Raw genomic sequence first — 21,952 nt, forward strand, 5'->3', positions numbered from 1 at the left:
ACAAACAAAGCCCCACCTTTGCCTGGTGTGCATTCCCTGCCACCTTGCATCTCATCCCTACATTTATTTTGGCACTCAAGGCTGCTAGCAGATGTCAAGAAACCTGCTTGTTCAAAACCCCCATGGCATGTTCAGGTTTGCTTAAGGAAGCAATTTATTACACTTGATTGGGACTTCCTAAGACACAGGGAGTAGAATAGTAGCAGGGTCAGGACAGACAGGGTACAAGACCAAACAGAAGAAACTTATTACTCTGCAGGCAGGATTGAGTCAGCCATTCACAAGGGGGTGAAGTTGAATCAGAGGGAAAGATTTGGCTAAAAAGTGTGGAACACAAACTTTGTTTCTGACACATGCCACTCTTGAGGCAGGCCAGCCCACCCTTCCTTTACCAAACATCCCCCCTCTGTCAGCTTTCTGGTGTGTAGTCAGTGGGGGCTGCTGTGGAGGCACCAGCCAGCCAAGCTGGCACCACAGCTGAGCCACTGCTGCTTTCCATGGCAGGCTGTGATGGTTTCCCTGTGTGCCAAGTGCAGGCACGTTCAGTCTGAATGGCTTGCCAGATTGGAGAGATTAAAAAAAATGAGAGGAAGCAAACTGCAAAACACATTGGGAAGGCACAGCAGGAGTTCCTTGGGGAGGACAAAAGGGCTCTCAGTCATCACAGATGGCAAAGCCTCAAGAATTGGAAAGCTGTGCTGGTTACAGGACTCAGAGCATGGCTACGCCCAAGAGAGGTTGGTAGCTGAGATTTTACCTGGCTGCATAAATCAGGTTGCTCCCACGTCTCCGTTGCCCTGACTGTGCTGTCTCTCCCACAGGCATTTATCCATGTGATTGACATCAACCAGCACCGTCCCCAGTTCCTGGAGAGCCATTACGAGGTGAGGATTCCTGAAGATACCCCCTCAGGGAGAGAAATCCTTCGAGTCAGTGCAACAGACAAGGACAAAGGAAAGGGGCTCATCTACACCATCCATGGCAGTGTGGACCCCAAAAGCACAAGACTTTTCCAGCTGGATCCAAGCAGCGGAGTCCTCACAACAGCAGAAGGCTTCAGTTCCCAGCCCATGCCTCAGCACACTCTCACAGTGATGGTGAGTCTTAGCCAAACCCTGCTGAGTCCATTAGCTTGGCCAGGATATATGGGTCACTGGAGAAATTAAAACTGGTTCTAGTCTTTGAGGGAGGATTTGTCTAGAACAATAGGGAAGAGGAAAACAGGACGTTAACCTTTACTATATGGCCTAATCTAGGTAACACCCTGTTAATTTCATTGTAGGGCCACTGGATTCTTTTACAAGAAAACACAATAATTGTTAATGTTTGGCTTCAAGTAGAAGGCTGAGCTTTGGTGAAACTTATTCCCACCCACGGGGTTGGTACCACTAGCAAACACACCTCTCTGTAAAAGTCCAGATGAGCTACTTGGAAGCGTGGTGAGGGCAAGACTGCCTTCTCCCTGAATGTGACCTACCTGAGAGTCCCTACTCTTCCTCTGCCATTCAGGTGCGAGACCAGGAGGTGCCCATCAAGAGGAACTTTGTTCGAGTCATCATCTACGTGGAGAACTGCAACCTCCACCCTCCACAGTTCAGCAGCATCCATTACGAAGCAGAAGTGCTGGACTCAGCAGTGGTGGGCACAGAGGTTTTACAAGTCAGAGCCCTTGATCAGGACCAAGGGGCCAATGCTGAAATCCACTACTCCCTTCAAGCAGGTGAGAGACATGCAACAAGACAGTTTAGGCTATGACCATGCCTGCATTTCCGTGGTCTAACTGGTGGCCAGTTGACCAGCTATTGCAAAGAACAGAAAATGGCTGCACAGTTCTAAAACATGGGTTTGTTCCTATTCAGAGAAGATCTAGAGTGAGCAGGTAATTTCCATATTATGGAATATTAACATCCTTTCTTAAGAAGACAGCTCAATGTTGAGTCACCAGGCTAAGAAAATATGTGACTGGACGAGTTAGAACAACTTAAAATCTGCTCCTCTTGTTCATGGGAACTGAGGGAGGGATCTCTGTTCAGCTGTTAGAAGAAAGTACTCCAATTCCCACAACAGTCATCATCAGTTCCATTTGTACCAAGAAATACATCCTCAAGGAACGATGAGTACTCTCCCAGCGTTGGCTGAGGGTGGTTTAGGGTCATGCAAACTCAGTGGGCAAATATATCGTTCACTCTAAAGGTTAAAACTTAAGTATTTATGTCTGTGCCTCACTGCCTATTTAGCTGGTAAATTTTTTGCAGGAGACAAGCCATCCTTTGCTCCATCTTTCTCACTGCAATTTAGATCAAGGACTGAGGAATTTAATTGCTCCTGAAGTATTGGTAATTACAAGCATGACAGGACTTGAAGGAACTAGTACTGTCTGTGCTACCATGTTCTGCACACGAGGCAAAAGCTTCAAACACATGCTTTGCCACCACTAAATATGCTCAAATTAGAAGGGTATTTATCTCCAATTTACATTTTGATTGATTTAAAAGTTAGGTCATAGATCTGAATGAGTTCATTGTTCTTATAATTAAAATTATTTAGAAATGAATTCATTTCACCCAGTGAAAAAAACCCCAGATGTTAATTAGGCCTGAAATCAGGAGCATCTATTGAGAAGAGGTTCAGAAAACCAAAACCAATAGGGTGTCTGCATTCTTCACTTTGTAATTTCTCTTCTTGCAGGTAATGGGGAAGGCTTCTTTAGCATCGACCCATATACTGGAATCATTACAGTTGCTCAGAAACTGGACCCATCCAGGCAGGAGCGATTTACTCTTATTGTAAAGGCAGAAGACCGGGGATTCCCTCAGCTTAAAGATTCTGCTGCAGTACATGTTCGCATTAGACCCTCTGATCGAACCCCTCCGAAATTTCCAGAGGCTGAATACATCACAGAGATCAGTGAATCTGCTCCTATTGGCTCTCCTCTGATCCAGGTTTCGGCCACAAGCTTGTCACCAGTCAGCTATGAAATCAAAGATGGAAATGGAGATGGAGTGTTCTCCGTGAATTATCAGTCAGGCCTTATTTCCACTCAGAAGAGTTTAGATTTTGAGCAGGTGTCTTTTTACCAGTTGAAAGTCCGTGGCACTAACATGGCTGGAGCATTTATGGACACAGTGGTACTTATCTATGTTATAGATGAGAATGACAATGTGCCCATCTTTGTTAAGCCTTCCTTCATTGGCTGGATCATGGAGAATGCTCCATCACAAAGCATGGTTCTGGATGAAAGCAATGCTCCCCTTGTGACCTATGCAACAGATGCTGATCAAGACTCCAATGCTCTGCTGGTCTATGAGATTTTGGAACCAGAGGCACTGAAATATTTCACAGTAGATCCCAGCACAGGGACACTGACCAGTCGTGCAGATATAGACTATGAGCTCACCCCAGTTTTCCACTTCAGTGTACATGTGCACGACAGTGGAAGCCCCAGCTTATTTGCATCCAAGCCTGCCAAGGTCACAATCCATGTTAAAGACGTGAATGATTCACCTCCAGTCTTTTTCAAAGACACTTATGACCTTCCTGTCTTGCTACCTGCCCACCCAGGGATGGAGCTTTTGTCAGTACAGGCAAAAGATGCAGACTCAGAGGTGACTTACAGCATTGTGGAAGGGAACCTTGATAATGCTTTCTATATTCATCCTCTCACAGGTCTCATCTCCATTCTTAACACTACTGGCCTGAGAAGCTATCGTGAGCTCACAGTCAGAGCTGGTGATGGCTTATATAAGAGTACAGCTCTGGTTAAGCTAAATTTAACTCACACACAAGGTACTAGCTTGAAATTTGATCAAGATGTATATACAGCAACTGTGAAGGAGAACTGTACAGATGAGAAGACTCTCACCATTCTTGGGGTCAAGGGATATCAGCTAAATGAACCTCTTTCCTATTCACTTTTGAATGGAAAAGAAAGATTCAAAATGATCCAGGCCTCTGGAGTACTTCAGACCAAGGGTGTGAAATTTGACCGTGAAATGCAAGACATGCATGAGGTAGCCGTGGAAGTGAAGGACAACAGGAAACCACCAAGAGTGTCCCAAGCCACAGTCAAGGTTTATGTAGAGGATGTCAATGACAATCCCCCACGGTTTGAGAATGTGCCGTATTACACCTCGGTGCAGGACGGCACAGAGCCAGGTGATGTGCTTTTTCAGGTGTCAGCAACAGACAAAGACATAGGGGATAATGGAGCCATTACCTACTCATTTGCAGAGGACTACAAATATTTTTTGATTGACCCTTACCTAGGAGACATCTCACTTAAGAAGCCTCTTGATTATCAGGCTTTAAATAAATACAACCTCCGAGTCATTGCTCAGGACAAAGGTGAGCCTCCCCTCCACGCTGAAGAGGAGGTTGAGATCAGTGTGAGGAACAAATCCAACCCTCTGTTCCAAAGTTTGTACTACCGAGTCAAGGTGCCAGAAAACATCCCCCCATACACATCTATCCTCCACATACAGGCTCGCAGCCCCGAAGGTTTGCGCCTCATCTACAACATTGTGGAAGAAGATTCCCTTAAACTCTTCAGCACTGACTTCAAAACTGGTGTCCTTACTGTCACAGGCCAGCTGGACTATGAGCTGGAGACGAAACACACATTCACTGTTAGAGCCACAGACACAGCAATAGGATCCTTCTCGGAAGCCAGAGTAGAGGTGGACGTAGAGGACATTAATGACAACCCCCCTGTATTTTCTCAAATCATCTACACAGCTTCTGTTTCGGAGAGTTTGCCAGCACAGACTCCTGTTGTCCAGCTCTTTGCCTCCGATAAGGATTCAGGCAGGAACAAAGTGGTTTCCTATCAGATTGTGGATGATGGTTCAGATGCTACCAAGTTCTTTAATATTGATGCCAGCACAGGGCAAATAACAACAGCTCAAGCACTTGATTATGAAACAAATCAACAGTTCCGCATGAAAGTAAGAGCTGCAGATCATGGGATGCCTCCACTTAGTAGTGATGCCTTGGTAATTGTAGATGTGACAGACATCAATGACAATCCCCCTGAGTTCAGCCAGCTTCAGTATGAAGCCAAGGTCAGTGAAATGGCTACGTGTGGGCACATCGTGATCAAAGTCCAGGCCCTGGACCCTGATAGTGGAGACACCACCAGACTGGAATATGTGATACTCTCAGGCAATGACAATAGGCATTTTGCCATCAACAGCACTTCTGGAATAATATCCATGTTCAACCGCTGCAAAAAGGACTTGGAACCATCCTACAATCTCCGAGTTTCTGCTTCAGATGGAGTTTTCAAGAGCACTGTGCCTGTGTATATCAACACCACAAATGCCAACAAATACAGCCCTTCTTTTCAGCAGAACGTGTATGAGGCAGAGCTGGCAGAAAATGCTGAGATAGGTACCAAAGTGATTGAGCTGCTGGCTATTGACCCAGATGGTGGCCCATATGGCACCATAGACTATACCATCATAAATAAACTCGCCCATGAGAAGTTCTCCATAGACAATAAAGGCTGTATTGCCACACTGCAAAAACTGGACAGGGAAAATTCGACAGAGAGAGTCATTGCCATTAAAGTCATGGCCAAGGATGGGGGTGGGAAGGTGGCCTTCTGCACTGTCAAAATAATTCTTACAGATGAGAATGATAACCCACCTCTGTTCAAAGCTTCTGAATACACACTGTCCATCCAGTCCAATGTAAGCAAAGGCTCCCCTGTCATCCAGGTACTGGCTTACGATGCCGACGAGGGTGCAAATGCAGATGTCATTTACTCTGTTGACTCTGTGGAAGATGTGGCAGAAGACCTTGTGGAGATCAATGCTGCCACTGGGGTTGTCAAGGTCAAGGAGAGCCTTATTGGTTTAGAAAACAGAGCCTTTAACTTCAAGGTGAAAGCTGAAGATGGCAGACCCCCTCACTGGAACTCCCTTGTCCCAGTGAATCTTCAGATTGTCCCCAGGGAGGTGACATTGCCAAGGTTTTCTGAGCCCCTTTATACCTTCTCTGCATCTGAGGACCTTCCAGAGGGATCAGAAATAGGATCAGTCAAAGCTTTTGCGGAGGATCCCATTATATACAGCCTGGTGAAGGGAACAACAACAGAAAGTAACAAGGATGAGGTGTTCACACTGGATGAACAAACAGGAGCTTTGAAAATCAAAAAACCCATGGACCATGAGACCACCAAGTGGTACCAGGTTGATGTTATGGCTCACTGCTCACATCAGGAGACTGAGCTGGTCTCTCTGGTCTCTGTGAACATCCAAGTGCAGGACGTCAATGATAACAGACCTGTTTTTGAGGCAGATCCCTACAAAGCTTATGTTATGGAGAACATGCCTTCAGGAACCACAGTCATTCAAGTGACAGCTATTGACCAGGACATGGGAAGTGATGGACAGGTGACCTACAGTCTGGAAGCAGAATCTGGTAATCTCCGTGGACTTTTCACCATTGATGGTGAGAGTGGGTGGATCACCACACTAAAAGAGTTGGACTGTGAATATCAGGAGATCTATCGCTTTTATGTGGTGGCCACTGACCACGGCAGGAAAGTCCAGCTCTCTTCCCAAACCCTGGTGGAGGTCATTGTCTCTGATGAAAATGATAATGCTCCACAGTTCACTTCAGATTTCTATAAGGGATCAGTAATTGAGAATGCAGAGCCAGGACAGGTTGTTGTCACCCTGAGTACCATCGACGCAGACATCTCTGAGCAGAACCGTCGGGTCACGTGCTACATAACTGGTGAGTCTTTCCTGACTTTAACTCTCCAGTGAGCAAGAAGAGAGTGTCATCTCAAAGTGAGGATTTGATACCTTGTCTTACAGAATATTAATACAGAAATAGTGTAATACTGACAGCCTTATCAGAAGCAGGAGATGAAGCCCAAGCTCTGTCATGGGCTGGACTCTTCAGTTAAATGAATCTAGGGAATCCAAAACTCTTCAGTAACTAACTGCTGAGGGAGAAATTATCATTAGAATAACTATCTCACCACTTAATCACCCTATTCCTTTGGGAATAAATAAATAAATAAATTACATATAAGTAATTACACAGGACTGTAGAAATATTTATTTACACTTTCTTAACAGAGTAATAATTAAGACAGTGTAATTGCAATACCTGTTGAAAGCAGGTAGTACAGCAGGTGGTACAGCAGGAAGGTTTTTCTCACATAGATACTGTGATCTGCATTTAAGCTCTTTGACCCAGCTTTTTCTCCTGCCAACAGTGCTGTCAGTTTGCACACCATACATATGCCTCTATTCTTTAATAACTATACACATGCACATAGGATGTGTCTAACTTCATGATATTAAAGTGTGTTTCCCATTAAACCACTTGGACTCTGACTTAACACAAGGCCACTCTGCACTGGGGGATATTTGAGATTGCCATGTCAAACTTAGTAAAGGTTTTGGCTACCAAGAAATACTAAAAATTCCTCTTGAATCTCTGAAACATCACTTGTGCCAACTAAAATTAACCACTGTTATAAAATAACAAAGAAGTTACAATGGAATGTTTGTTGTGCATCTGCACATGTAGAAGCTTGATTTTTATGGTGTATTTTTTGACCCTAAAGGGTCTTTCTGGGACCTGGAACAGATACTTCAAATTAAAATGTTTGTTCAAGCTCAAATGAGGACCCTTCAGGGTCAAAACGTTTAGCCAGATCATGCTGCAGCCTATCTATTATTGTAACCGTCCAAAACAGGGGAGGAATGCTGGTACTTTCACTTGGTTTATGGCATGCCTACATATTTGCAAGCCTTTAGGAGGAAAGATTTAATCCAGCTATGTATTCACATTTCTGCCATCTTAAAGGTAGTAATAACTTCCAACTACTTTAAACCTGAGAGGATGCACATTTATCTTAGTGGTGAACACCTTATGCTCTCTCTGCTATGTACTTACAAGCACAGGTCAAACTCTACCCATAAACATGTAAATGAAACTGCAGCAAAAGAGGAGGAGGTGAACATACACCCCAGCTTCCCCCTCTTCACATCAATTTCAAATGCAGAGAATCTAAATTTGGGCATGGGCTGGTGTTTCTCAGCACCAGAAGGGCTAGCAGAGGTCTTGTTGTGTCTCCAGATCCACAACCTCACCACTGCAGCACAAATGAAGCACAAAGGCAGTGAATATAATTTACTCTACTGTGCAAGGCCCTTCAGAGTCTAACACAAACAAGCCCTGCAGCCAGCTGTCTTCATTGCTTCCCATTGCCTAACATGCTCCCTCCTCTGCCCAGTGGTGTGGGTTCAGCAAAGGACATAGCTCCTTGCCAGAAAAGAAGGATGCTCCAGCAGCAGCATCCAGCCCATTTTAAATCTAATCTGTGCAACAGCAGCATTACATTAATAACATTAATCTGCTGGACCAGAGAGCCCACCTGGTCTAGATTTACCTGCCTCTCATCATAGAATCAAAAAGTAGCCCCAGAAAGTGCAGCTCTATATAAATATCTCTAGGTTAAAAGAAAGTACAACTACACATGGTACCATAACAAAAAGATCCAACCAATGTCTGCAGGGTATTTGCAACTCTCAGGTCCCTTTAGGAACATGCATCAAGAAAGGCTGACATGCTTTGGGAAGGTGAGACAATATGGTTTTGAGGCAATGAATATGCACATCTGCAGAACATTACCAAGACTTTTTTGTAATCAGGAGTTGTTTCCTCCTTCCAGTGTAATATGCAGACAGGGAATAACCAAAACAGGCAGGGTACTTCCCAGCTGTGCAGTGAGGTAGACCAAATGCTCCTCACCTACTGGATAAACCACCAATGCCCTCTCTGCATCACCAGTGCAAGTCATAGAGTCATATAATCATTTAAGTTGGAAAAGACCTCTAAGATTATTGAAGTCCTACAGCTCTCCTAAGGGATTGACAGTGAACACACCTATATTCCCTTTCCTTATCACTTTTCATTTTCAGCACCCAGTAAATGCTTTTTTTACTTGCCTTCTACCCCTTCTAGAAGGAGATGTACTGGGACAGTTCACAGTTAACCAAATTGAGGGTGAATGGACAATTTCTTCCAAGAAGCCTTTGGACAGAGAAGATACAGAGAAATATCTCCTCAAGGTTATGGCCTCTGATGGGAAATTTCAGGCTACCACTGAAGTGGAAATTTTTGTCCTGGATATCAATGACAACAGCCCTGAGTGTGGCCAGGTAAGGTGTCTGTTCTGGGACATGAAGGGAGAGCCTGGGAAGAAGAGAGTACAATAGCAAGGAAGAAAGAACAGACAGAGCATGTTAAAGGGTTTGGCTTGTCATAATTCTTCTCACACGATCCTGTTGCTTTGATTATGCTTAGCAATTTTAATTAAGCTGCATGTCAAGCAAGAACATTAAATCTAGCCTCCAAGCATGTTTGCCAGCAGTAAGTGAGAGCCTAAGCATTATGAAGGATAATTTTTGGAGATAAACAATGCCAGGAAGCCTCCTGGGTAGGGGCATGTAAATTACCAAGTTTTATATCCTGCTAAGTTGAGAGATTCCCATCAGGAGGTTTGTTGCTCTAGAGAGCTGATCGCTGGTGTGGACGTTACCCATGGTGAGAAAGAACAGAGGTGGTTGCTTCCCAAAGGAGATTCAAAGGCTTGTGTGAAATGAGCTGACTGGTCCCAGTCCACACCCCAGCAGCCAGCAATAGGAGGCACATTGTGTTCCCCTCTAAGCCACAGGGTTTACCCTTCTCTATGAAGCTTCTGCTGATCTGTTCCTCCCTATATGGGATGAAAGTATTTTGGAGATGGCTCAGATGCCAATGACACCCTTTGTCCTTGCCAGATATTCTACACTGGGAGAGTCTCTGAAGATGCTGGGCCAGGTCTTTTCATTTTGAAAATATCAGCGACTGACCCTGACGTGGGCAGCAATGCACAGATAACGTACAGTCTTCACGGCCCTGGTGCAGAGGAGTTCAGGCTGGGACCTCATACAGGTGAGAGCAGGACAATGGGATGCTTTCATCCTCTTCCTCACCCACTCCCAAACTCAGCTCCCAGCATGGCTCAACACTTACCTCCTTTTGAGCAAACAGAAGGACTGTTCATTCCAGCTTTCCCAAGCAAGGAGGGAATGGCAAACAGGCAGGTTTATTGCAACACAGTACAGAGGAGAATGATCTCCACATCTTCCTGCTAGCTCTGTTTAAAAATGTTGCCAATGCTGCTGGTAAAACGAAGGGCAGACACTATTGCTTACAGGTAGGTCTCAAGGAGGAGAGAGCAGCAGATATTTGGCTTGAACCAAAGACCCAAGTTCTAAATTCTAAAAAGCATCTTACTGGGTCTTGGGCAGTATATTTGCCCAGACAGATTTGATGATCATTCTAGAAATCACTGGAGTTCACTACATTGCAGAAAACTCAGTGCAGAAGGGTTTCTAAAGGTGCCTAGAAGTACAATTTATTTATGAGCACTTTTATCCCGCAAAGGCATCCCTTGCATGAAGTTCTGCCCAACTTGCAGAACTCCCCATGCCAAGCCTTGCCAGGACACTGGCTGGCAGTGATCCGAGAATAGCCCTGAGCAATGTGGTGTGGACACATCACTGCTATTAGCTGAATTACAAGAAGTGTCCAAACCCAGTCTGTTGTCTCCCACGGTTCATCCAGCTGAACCTCTCTGAGCTCTCCTAGGCTGCAGCTCCCATTGCTGGAGACCATATCACCTCCTGTCCTTTCTCACAGGGGAGCTGACCACATCTGCACCTCTTGACCGCGAACAGAAACCTACATACCACCTTGTTGCGAAAGCGACTGATGGTGGAGGCCGTTCCTGCCAGGCAGATATAACACTGATTGTAGAGGACACAAATGACAACGCACCAAGATTCTTCCCCAGTCACTGCGCCGTGGCCGTTTTTGACAACACCACAACAAAGACACCCATTGCTGTGGTTGCTGCCAGGGACCTTGATGAAGGTGAGTCAGAATGGGATTTACTTCTTAGCAGAGTTCATCTTTCATCCTGAATAGAAATCTTTAAAACCTAGGGATGGGCTACAGCAATGGGCATAGATGATTGAACCTTGGCAAAGATGTGCCTGGATCTCATTGCTGACATGTTCCTGACTAGCAGGCTGTCATCAGCAGTTTTGTGACCCTGTTGGAAGTGCAATATCTGTAGAAACATGCAAAGACAGACTTTGAGAACATGCTGAGTTACTGTAACTGTGATGCACAGCACAAACTGTGACACGGTTTGTCTGAGGGCCAAACTGCAAAGAAACTTTATCAAAGATGGAGACTGAGAATGAGCATGATAAGGAAAAAAGAAGTTCTAGATCTGGGTGGAGTAGGTAATATGGATAGAGGTCCTTCTGAAGACACAAAGATTCTCAGAAATACAGGTAAAGCTCCTAAGAAAGGACCTTTCAATAAAACTCTCCAGCAGAGACTGAATTTATGATGACAGAGAATCAAGCTCATATTTAACTTTGGAAGCAGATATAAAGGAAAACTACATTTGAAAACAAGGAAATTAAAAATGGGAAGCACCAGTAAATACAGACAGGCAACACTGATGGATAATGGTGAGGGTAGCTAGATGTCTGAACCTGTAGATGGACAGGGGCACATTTGATGTTCATATGATGCTCATACAGACTCCATTTTTGCTAGGAATTGAAGGTCATTAAGTACACATAGTCCTAATCAATGATAAATAAACAAAACTAGCAGCATTCCTACCCATAAATTATTATAGCCTGTCCCTTATCCTTCCAGGTCTCAATGCTGAGGTGGTCTATTCTCTGTCTGACTCTGCCAATGGGCACTTCTCAATTGAGGAGACCACAGGGGTGATCCGACTGGAAAAGCCTCTGAAGGATTCGCAGCACTCAGCGTTCGAGCTCACAGTCTGTGCTACCGACCGGGGCACCCCAGAGCCCCTCTCTGCTCTTGGCACTGTCACTGTCTCTGTTGTGGATCTAAATGAATATCTGCCTGTTTTCCTGGCCCCTGAATACGTGGCCATGGTAAAAGAAGATGTGGCTGTGGGTACAGAGGTCCTCAACTTGTCAGCCCTGACAAGGGACAATGCAGAAAACACAGAGATCAAGTATGAGATTGTGAACGGCAATGACCATGGGAAATTTCAACTCAACTCAAACACAGGTAAAATGGTCTTGTGCCCAAGCAGGTCCAGGCTGATCCAACATCAAATGCTGTCCTTGTATGCATCTTCTCTGGTTCTTCTCCATTTGGCTTGCACTTCTGCTCTTCTCTGTCTGTAGCCAGCACAAGAGTAGAGAATAGAGTCTTCTCTTCCACTGTAAATTTTGCAGCCAAGTCACTTAAGGAGCAAGTCAGATGTCACTGAAATTATTGGAAAGATTCCTGTTATATGTCTGGGACTTGAGACAGGTCCATGTGAATGAGGAATACATGAAGAACAGAATGGGCAAATTTTTCCACTTCAAAATGTAGAAGAGGGTGGTTTCATTTAAAGTCTCCCCATGCTGATCCCACAAGGAACCTGCAGCCCAGGGTAACAGGCAGCTTGACTAGGTAGCACTCAATGGATAATACCACTCTAACCATGGGCAGGCCTTGGGCCAGGTTTATCAGCCAAATAAAGTAGTGCTCTGTTTGCACAGAGATCTGATAAGAGCTGTTATCAGAAGGCCAATGTTAACTCTCTGGAGCAAGTTCTTGGCTGCACCACCGATGGCCTTCTGCCCTTGCTGTGAAGTCCTCATCCATGATGCTTTTCTCAACTTCCCCAAGGCTCTTGCGAATTTTTACACACCAATCTTCTTATTAGTTTGTGTGCCTTAAAAGACACAGAACAGTGTGATTTCCAGGGAATAACTTTGTCATAGTTTCAGTGCACAAGCACATTCTGTTACACACACACCCCTTTTTTTTCTTTCATTTTGTCTTCAGTTCATGTTCCTCACTTATGTTTTTGAGATTAGCAGCCTTCTCCCTCTTTCTGTGCTGTATCTCATACCTCTCTTACAAATCACAGCACCATTATCACTGTACAACTCTGCATCTACATCTCACACTTTTTCATCCTGCCTGTGACACAGTTCAGTGATGCTCTACCACTGCTTTGGTCACAGCTTTCAATAGCACTCTTGGACTCTCAGCCTATTTTGTCCCAGATCTCTTCCAACCAAGATGCCTTGAGACCTTTCAGAATGAAAGTTTATTTCACCTCTTCAAACATTACATACCAGAATGAGGCAGGTTATCACAGAATCTGTTCAATTGTAGCTTGTTTTGAGGGATGCCATGACATGATTTAACCAGAGAAGGTCAAAGATACATCAACAACACCTTTTCAGCTGGAAGTTTGGCAGTTGTCTTGGTATGTCTGCAGTATTCTGAGAAACCTCACATGCCATTCATTCAAAGTGTCTTCTGTTCTTTCCTACCCATCTGCCAATGCAGGTGCCTTATACATAAATGGGAGCCTGGACTTTGAAGCAAGTCATGAGTATTACCTGTCCATCGAGGGCACAAGGAAGGGCTCAGCCTCTCTCAGCGATGTGACCATGGTGGTGATCAACATAACTGACATCAATGACCATGCACCAGAGTTCATCCAAGACCCTTACTTTGCTGATATCCGGGAGGATGCTGCAGTTGGAGAAATCATCCTCACGGTATGATTACAAACCAGGACAGCTGTCTTTACCTATTCTTTTACTTGTGCTACACATTATTTACTCCTCTTTTGCACTTCACTTTTCCTTGGGCACAGCCACCTCAGTGGATTTGGGATGTTCAACATGTAAGTTTAAAGCATGATTTTAAAAGAGATTGTTACTAGAATTCCTGACACTCTGTAGACATGGAGAACACTTTGCCTTGTAAGACATCTTTAAATGAAAGCTTGAGATACCAAAGTGGGTGCTCACAAGCTTTGAGGACCTCCCAAGAGAGATAAAGTGCCTGAAGAAGGCCAACACCCTTGTGACCTGAGGAAGGCAGAGGCTTCTCTGGCCAAAATAGTAGAGCCCAAGGTAATTCCATGTGGAGTTCCCTGTCCAACCTGTTACCATCACAGGAGTGATAAAGTCAGGAAAGAGACAAGGAAAAAGCCTTCATTGTAGCTGAGTTTTGTCTTGAAAAAACTATTGGATGACACTTTAAACCACCTCCCTTCCCTCTTCTCATCTGAGGCAAGCTCAAACCAATACCCTTAACTGACAAGGAGGTCCTGCCATCACTCCTCCAGGGCACAGCCTTTTTGGACCAGGGGTCCTAGCTGGGTTTTTTTTCCCTCCAAACAGGTGTCAGCTGATGACTTGGATGGAGCAATGAACAATCAGATCACGTATTCAATTGTGGAAGGGAACCCACTGGGACACTTTGCCATTCAACCAAAAAGTGGGCAGATCAGCATTGCCAAGCATCTGGACAGGGAGGAGGTGAGTTCAAGAAAACAAGAACAGGAAGGCTGAAATAGATGTGCCCCAAAACACTGAGGGAGCACAGTATACTCAGCTACCTCCTGTTTTCTGAATTATTTACTCATAATACTGTAAGCAGAAGACAAGTCTTTCATTCATTTGTTTTCTAGACTCATAGATACTCTGGTAGGAAGGCTGGTCTTTAGGAAAGGCAGTAGAGAATCACAGAATGGCCTAGGTTGGAAAGGACCTTAAAGGTCATCTAGTTCCAACCCCCCTGCCATAAGCAGGGACACTTTTCACAGCTCTGAGTTTTAATCTATCTACTCCACTGGTGCTTCAAGCCAGGTAGGTGAGAGTCAGCCTCAAACTGGAAACCAACATGGTTGGTTTTGCCTCTTTGCATCAGACAATTATAGAAAACAGGTGTGGGGAGGAGATGGAAAGGTCATCTGGACAATCTCTCATTCATAAAACAGTAGCAACTTAAAACACTATTGACAGATGTTTGCCCAACTTAGTCTCATCCGTCTTTGGCAAGTGGCAAGTTGTTTCTCTTTTCTAGAGCTGTTGTGAGGCTGATTTTTTTTTAGCACTGAGCTTTGAGTGAGATGTATGGATGGAGAGCCAGAGCCAAGGGCAAAGCCATTGTTAGGGTGCAATGCATGGCCCTGAGTATTTCAACAAGCTGCAGGAGAGTAAAACTTCAATGCAAAAAAGTCACCATTCTGCTGTTTCTCCAAGTAATCATGCACTACAAATCCTGCAGATCCCCAGTTATTCCCTGACAGTCCGAGCCACAGACAACGGCCACCCTGCTCAGTTCAGTGACGTCCCTGTGCATGTCCATGTGTCTGATGTCAATGACAACCCTCCTCGGTTCTTCCAGCTCAACTACAGTGTGGTGGTGCAGGTAAGCCAGGAGACAGTTTGTTCTTCCACTCCCTCTCACGGCACTAAGGAACTCATGTATGGGCTGCTGTTGGAGCAGAGGATCGAGACAAGGATGAAGCATGCTTTGTTTTGTGCTCTGTGTGTACTAGAAAGATGCACATGGGATGTGGGATTTGTTTCCCTGTTCCTGATCCAGCAGTCCTGGGGCACTGTAGGTTCCCCTGGGCCTTTTCTCTTTGCTTGCCTTTCTCTAAAAGCATCTTTCCCCATTTCAGGAGAATGCTCCTGTGGGTACAAGTGTCCTGGAGCTGATTATGAGCGACAGAGACTCCCCAGAAAATGGACCACCATATTCATTCCAGATCACCCAGGGCAACGATGGGAAAGCCTTTGATGTCACCCAGAATGGTCTGCTGGTGACATCATCTGTCCTGAACAGAAGAATGAAAGAACAGTACCTATTACAAGTCCAGGTAGAACCTGCATAACTGTCCTGATGTCTGAATTCCCCAGCCAGGTTAAGTAGCAACAAAATGAGATTAGGATGGCCCAGCTGAATGGAAACATTTCTGGCTTTGAAGAAATCCAATCCAGGCACAAATTGTGCAGCTTGGAGCCAACTCCAGAGCTCATTTCTCCACACAGTCTGCCCACAAGAAACAGGGGGCCAGCTTCTGCCTTGATAAAATCAGATAATATGATCACGAAAAATACTCTGTCAGCAGTTTTCTTAGGCAGATGCTTTTCCCATAATCATACTAGTGAATTCCAATTTAAAGTGAGACCTGAATCTGGCCCTACAAGCTTTCTCTAATTATCCTTGTCATTTAAGAAGTGGTTTAAGTTCCCCTTCAAAAAGGATTTCTATGGTTGCAGAATGAATTTATTATTTTTCAGTGTTATCAGTAAGGATAGTCCATTACAAACAAAAGGATAATAACACGTAAAGCACATACTTCAGTAATGGCACTTGTTCTGAAAGCTTGGTGCTATTATATTACAAACCTCAACCCCTAACTGCTTAGCATTAGGGAGAAATTTATCCTATAATCTGATTATTCGCATTTTTCTACTTTGAGGTTCCTTGAGTCATGCTAAGCAGACATTGTCAGAGGTGGGACACAGGCTTAGAGAGTCCGGAAGGTGAGCAAATGTGTTGGTGTGCGTAACTGCTTTATATCCCTGTACGCTCGGTTACGCACGGAACCCCAAAGATTGGCAACGTGCTAAAGATGATTAACCCTCAGGAATTCAGAGCCACTCAGGTGTGCCTCAGCTGCTAATAAGCACACACAGAAGTGAGTGTGACCCCACCGCTAGCAGAAGGCCTCAATCAGTCTCCAGGCTGGAAGGCATGCTGCCATTTCCCGGAGGCCATCTCCGGGCAGGCATCCAACACTGCTGCCAATTTTTCCTATTCCTTCTTCATTCCCAGCCCACTGCCTGACAGCTTCTACCCATTGCTACCTGCAAGGCACTCTCGTTCACAAGACCTCATCAGCTTGTCCAGTCAGGTGAGGTGACAGTGAGCCAGCATGTGGCTATAACAGATCCTTCTGTTTTCTCTGGCAGGTCTCCGACAGTGGGATCCCTTCCCTCTCCTCATCTGCATTTATAAACATCCAAGTGACTGAGCAGAGCCAATATGCCCCGTCAGCCCTTCCCCTGGAAATATTCATCACCACCAACGAGGAAGCTTTCCGAGGTGGTGTTCTGGGCAAGATCCACGCCACAGACAGAGACCCCCATGACACACTGGTGTACACTTTGGTGTCAGAAGTGCCCATACAGGGGCTCTTCTCTGTTGGGGCTGCAGATGGGAAGATCATTGCTGGGGACAAGCTTCCCCACGGCCACTATCTTCTGAATGTGACAGTCAGTGATGGTACGTTCACAGTCACCACCAGTGTCAACATCCACGTGTGGTGCTTCACACAGGAGGCCTTGGACAAGGCAGTGGTGCTACACTTCCGACATCTCTCCCCTGAGGAGTTTGTGGGGGACCATTGGCGCAATTTGCAGAGATTCCTGGGAAACATCCTTGTCACCCGGCGCCAGAACATCCACATGGCCAGCTTACAGCCTGCAGCTGCCTCTGATGGAGTGGATCTGCTCTTGGCTGTTGGAGAGCCACACGGCTCCTTGTATGAGCCTCGGGTCCTTGCAAATAAGCTCACTGTGTCAGCTGGGGAGATGGACCAACTTGTCGGTCTTCGGATGAAGAAAGCGATTCATGTGCCGTGTCATGGGGCAGATTGTGCCCACCGTGTCTGCAAGGAAACCATTCAGTTGGATCCAGGCATGATGTCTACGTACAGCACTGCCCGACTCAGTGTCCTCACCCCACGGCACAGCTTGGAGCAAATCTGCTCTTGCAATGGTGAGCAAGTGTCCTACCCTATAAACCTGAGCGTATTGAGTTTTCCTTCCGTACAAAGCACCTGGATTTTCCATGAAATTAGGTTGCCCAGTGACCAGCAGCTGTGCCTGCAATTTCAAAGCCAAATCTAGACTCTTAAAGTTTCACATAGTATATTTTGGTTTTTAATTGATCTTCTGTAGCACTTAATAGCAGCAACATCCATCTGTCTCACTGGGAAAAGTCCCTCAAACCTAGCAGGTAATGAAGCTCAGTGATCAGAATTTCAATCCCTGAGCTGCATTGATTCTAGACCCAGCAGAGCACAGACCAACTGATAAGTTTGAGGAAAGCCAAATAAACCTAGTCCCAGCAGAGCACAGACTAACTGATAAGTTTGAGGAAAGCCAAATAAACATATTTGTTATACTAACTCTGTAGAACTTCGAGAAATAAATAGAGGCAGCAGGGATAGAAGTTAGCAACAACTTCGAGAAATAAATGGAGGCAGCAGGGATAGAAGTTAGCAACACTTGGGCAGGAAAGCAAGGCAATACCATAGAATAATATAAAGATTCATTACAGGTAAAGGAATTCCAGGGTGTTGTAGACCACACTGAGGTCACCTTGAAGGTTCTATAGGACAGAAATAGCCAGGTTACTAGAATAAATACTGGGAGCTCCCAACGGGACTGTGGGAGATGCAGTGCAATGCATGGGTTGCCATGGGTGGTATTGTTCCTAGACAGTTATGGTATCAGGCTAGGAAAAGAAGCAAGATATACAGTCCATAGTCTCAAAGTGCAACAACGATGAGACATTTCTTTCCTTTTCCTTCCAGGAACAGCTGTGAGGTTTGGGGGCCACAGCTACATTTGGTACCAGCACTCCCAGGTTGGCTCCTGGCACATGCATTTCCGCCTGAAGACCCACCAGCGCCACGCTGTCGTGTTCTACGCCAACGGGACTGACCATGCCATTTTGGAGGTGAGTATTGCAGTGCACAGGGATTTCTTCCCAGAGTGAAAAACTCATTACTCTTTCAGGGAAGGGGATCACAGAAAGAATATGCAGTAATATGTACCCTTAGTAATTCATCTAGCTTAAATGTAAGATTTGGGAAGACCAAGTGAGAGTCAAGCCCAGTTTGGCAATTGCTGTGACCACAACTAGTGAATCATTTTTTCCATCTGTGAATGCATGTGCTAGTCTCTGGTGTGAAGTCAGCAGACACCCACAGCAGATCTACACCATCTTCTTTCCTTACAGCTTGCTTTTTCATTCCTCTCTTATATCACCCCTCTCAGGACAAAGAACTTGTCAGGTGGAATTTTCCCCAGACCAGTCTGTTTCCACTGTAGCAAAGGACAAAATTCCCCACAGACCTTAAGGTAAAGGTCCTTTACAATAATGGACAAAACAGACAAAACGGGAGTCCTAAATTATATTTTTCACACACACACACACCCCTCTTTTTTAACCACTTTCTTCAGGTGGTTTCACTGTTTAAGGCACCTGCAGTGCCAGGAATATTTTGGTCTGATCGCTCTCCTCCCTCTGGCTGCACACTGAACCTACCCAGCATTCAAAGATCATCTCCCTCTTCCACTTTGACAACAGAAGGAAAGCAGCAGATAACTAAAGAATAGGAGTTTTGTATATTCCTTATCAATTAAATCTGGACTAATTGGAGACTAAGATCACAGCTTACAGAGATTTGTCCTTGAGACTAATCACATTGAGATCTACACACTGTAACCTACCTGGAAGTGTTCACCCTGTCCTTGAATTCCCTCATACCTTCTCATGGTTTCACAACCTCATCTTCCTATTGTGAAACACACTTCTTTCCACTATTTCAAACGACCCACACAGACAGGGAGCTGCACAGCAGCCAATTCCCAGAGACCTGCCCTTTGCACATATTGCAAGCTCCTGCTGCCACAGTCATCACTCCTGAAGAGCAGGAGCAAAGAAACATCATTCATATGTCCTGTACCCATCTCCGAGAGTGACTTTAAGCTGTACTGCAAAGGGCTGCTGAGAAGAACTTCTCAAGAAGGGTCTCCAGCTTTCTGTCTCATTTCTGGGAAGCAGGATCACCAAGTAGTTCAGCAGAACAAGTCCAGCACTCCAGATGGTGTTCAGAAAGGATGGGAAGGCAGGAAACTCCACTGAGCCAGGCCTGACACAGGGAACCAAGGGAGAAAAGTCTCATTACTGATGGAGTTCATTGTGTGCATGATCTCCTGCATCCAGATGTCTCCACAAGCTTTTCAATAGGAAACATTTGTATAGTCTCCACCATAAAAGTGCCTGTGAATCATTTCTTCCCTGACTCACTTTACTAGCAATATCTTAGGGATAAAACTTTTCTAAACCATGTGGCCTGATAAAAATGAAGGAATCCCTCAAGATTTTAAGCTTTATAGACTGCAGTAGTCCAGATATAAGCCAAAGCTTTGAAAGAATCATAAGATTTGGTGAAGAGGGTGAGTTCTCCCTAGGGCATGCATGTAATCACCCTTCCAGTCACTAAGCTCTCCTGATGTTCAGAAATAAGTTTCAGCAAGAGGGTGGCAAATCAAGCAAGCTGGGAAAGACTTGGCAGCCTGTCAGTTCTTGCTCCAGGGAATCGAGTTCTCATCTGTCTCCCAGCCCCAGAAATTGATAAGCCAAATCTACAAACCCATCTGAAGTGAAATCATGTTCCCCTGGATAAAGTGAAGTGACAAAGTTCTCTGCTGTGCTTGCCAATTGTGCAAAGAGATTTACACACGTGTTGCCCTGAGGCCCTTCCATGGCATGTGCCACTTGCTTCTTGTTCTTCCTTCCTTCAGTAGCTGCTCTCTTCTCCCACTGAGTTTTATTTATACCATGGTTTTCTCTGTGAGACAGCTGTTGTCCTGCTCTGCTTTTGACCCCTCCAGAGTAGCCCCATCATATTGTATGTGGGTTCCTCTAGAGTCAGTGTAGCCCATAATCACTCCTACTCTTCTGGCTGCTAACAAGCATCACCCCTTCTCACCATCTCTAATGCCCCCCACGGAGATATCTCTTGCCTGGGGTGAATTGCTTGATGTTACATAGCAAGCTCTGCAGGTTTTCCACAAACATTTCTTTCCATATCTTTTCTCCTTCTTCATAGGCTCTTGGCTTCCAAGAGAGAGAGGTTTATCAACAAAGCACTTGGGAGAAAAAGGTGAAAAAGAGGTTTACCCCTGACTTCACCCTGAAACAACACAGTTAACCTTTCCTTTCTCCTGCCTCAATGAGTTTTAAAGATGAATCTCAGGCCACAAACAGGAATTTATGATGCCCCAGTTTAATGCAGAAGGCACTGGTGTGGCTCACTTTGAGCTGCTCAATATCTTGTCTCCCTCTCATCTGCTGGAGATCAAGGTTTAGATTGCAACACCTATCAGCAGCTTTGGCCTGGCTTTCCAGCATGCTGGTTAGGAGCTGGGCACAACAGTGATTCCTTTCTTTGCCTCCTCCTTGCCTGCTCCAGAGGAAGCTGCCAGTGCTCCTGCTCCTTTCAGCACCCACACCCATGCCAAAGGGACAACTGCTCCAGCACCTTCCCCACCACTAATGAGACAGTGAGAACAGAACAAAAGCCACATGGTCCAGAACAAGAGCCCATCTGTGCCTGGAGTTATGTATAGTCTGAATGCTGGGGCTCTGATTAGGCTCAGGAAGGGGGAAGAAGAGGGAAGCAGCTGCAGCAGTATGATTGCATGGCTCTGCTCTCAGTTTTGTGGAAAGATGAGCTTCCCTTCATTCACACTGGTCAAGGGCTGCAGGGAAGGACCATGGGTGAAACTGTGCCAGAGAGATGAAGGTGTTTTGCAAAATAAAGGAGGTTGCAGTCAATTAAGCAGGCTTTAATTTATCCAAACATAGGTTAATACGGGTGAAAGGGGCTGTGTTTACCTAGCTGGTACTTCTTGCAATTAGAAAGTTGGGATTCATCTTGACTCTCAATGTTAAGGCAGGGAGAGAGAGGAACAAGCAGCAGGAGAAATGTTGAAACCCTCCATAAACGGCAGCCACCTGTATCACAGCTAACTGTGACTTCTGGGATGTGTTTTACAGATGATTAATGGAGTGCCTCAACTTGGATACAGCTGCCAAGGGAACTCCGCCGGGAACCTCTCCTCCTCACGCTTCGTGAGCGACGGCGAGTGGCACTCAGTCTTCCTGGAGGTGAAGAACACGTCTGTCCGCCTGCTCATCGATGGCCTGGGAAATGCCTCCCTCCAGCTGCCAGGGACCTGTGCTGTCTCCCAGGGCAGACGAGACCTGATTT

The 21,952-nt window shown here is 45.4% G+C and overlaps 1 protein-coding gene across 1 annotated transcript in view; it reads left to right on the forward strand.

The window, feature by feature from the left end:
• Positions 1 to 21,952, forward strand: part of FAT2 (FAT atypical cadherin 2) — a gene marked incomplete at its 3' end in the record, with an annotated part of 57,048 nt that overhangs the window by 29,421 nt on the left and 5,675 nt on the right. The window contains 14 exon segments of the mRNA XM_009081408.1: positions 822 to 1,097; positions 1,510 to 1,720; positions 2,689 to 6,741; positions 8,989 to 9,185; positions 9,807 to 9,960; positions 10,711 to 10,944; positions 11,749 to 12,138; positions 13,423 to 13,637; positions 14,268 to 14,405; positions 15,157 to 15,300; positions 15,557 to 15,754; positions 16,854 to 17,661; positions 18,482 to 18,627; positions 21,739 to 21,952. The exon segment at positions 21,739 to 21,952 is cut by the window's right edge and continues 216 nt beyond it. Coding sequence (XP_009079656.1) covers positions 822 to 1,097; positions 1,510 to 1,720; positions 2,689 to 6,741; positions 8,989 to 9,185; positions 9,807 to 9,960; positions 10,711 to 10,944; positions 11,749 to 12,138; positions 13,423 to 13,637; positions 14,268 to 14,405; positions 15,157 to 15,300; positions 15,557 to 15,754; positions 16,854 to 17,661; positions 18,482 to 18,627; positions 21,739 to 21,952 — 7,378 coding nt within the window.

Source organism: Acanthisitta chloris, unplaced genomic scaffold (assembly GCF_000695815.1).
Source record: "Acanthisitta chloris isolate BGI_N310 unplaced genomic scaffold, ASM69581v1 scaffold41078, whole genome shotgun sequence".
NCBI lineage: Eukaryota > Metazoa > Chordata > Aves > Passeriformes > Acanthisittidae > Acanthisitta > Acanthisitta chloris.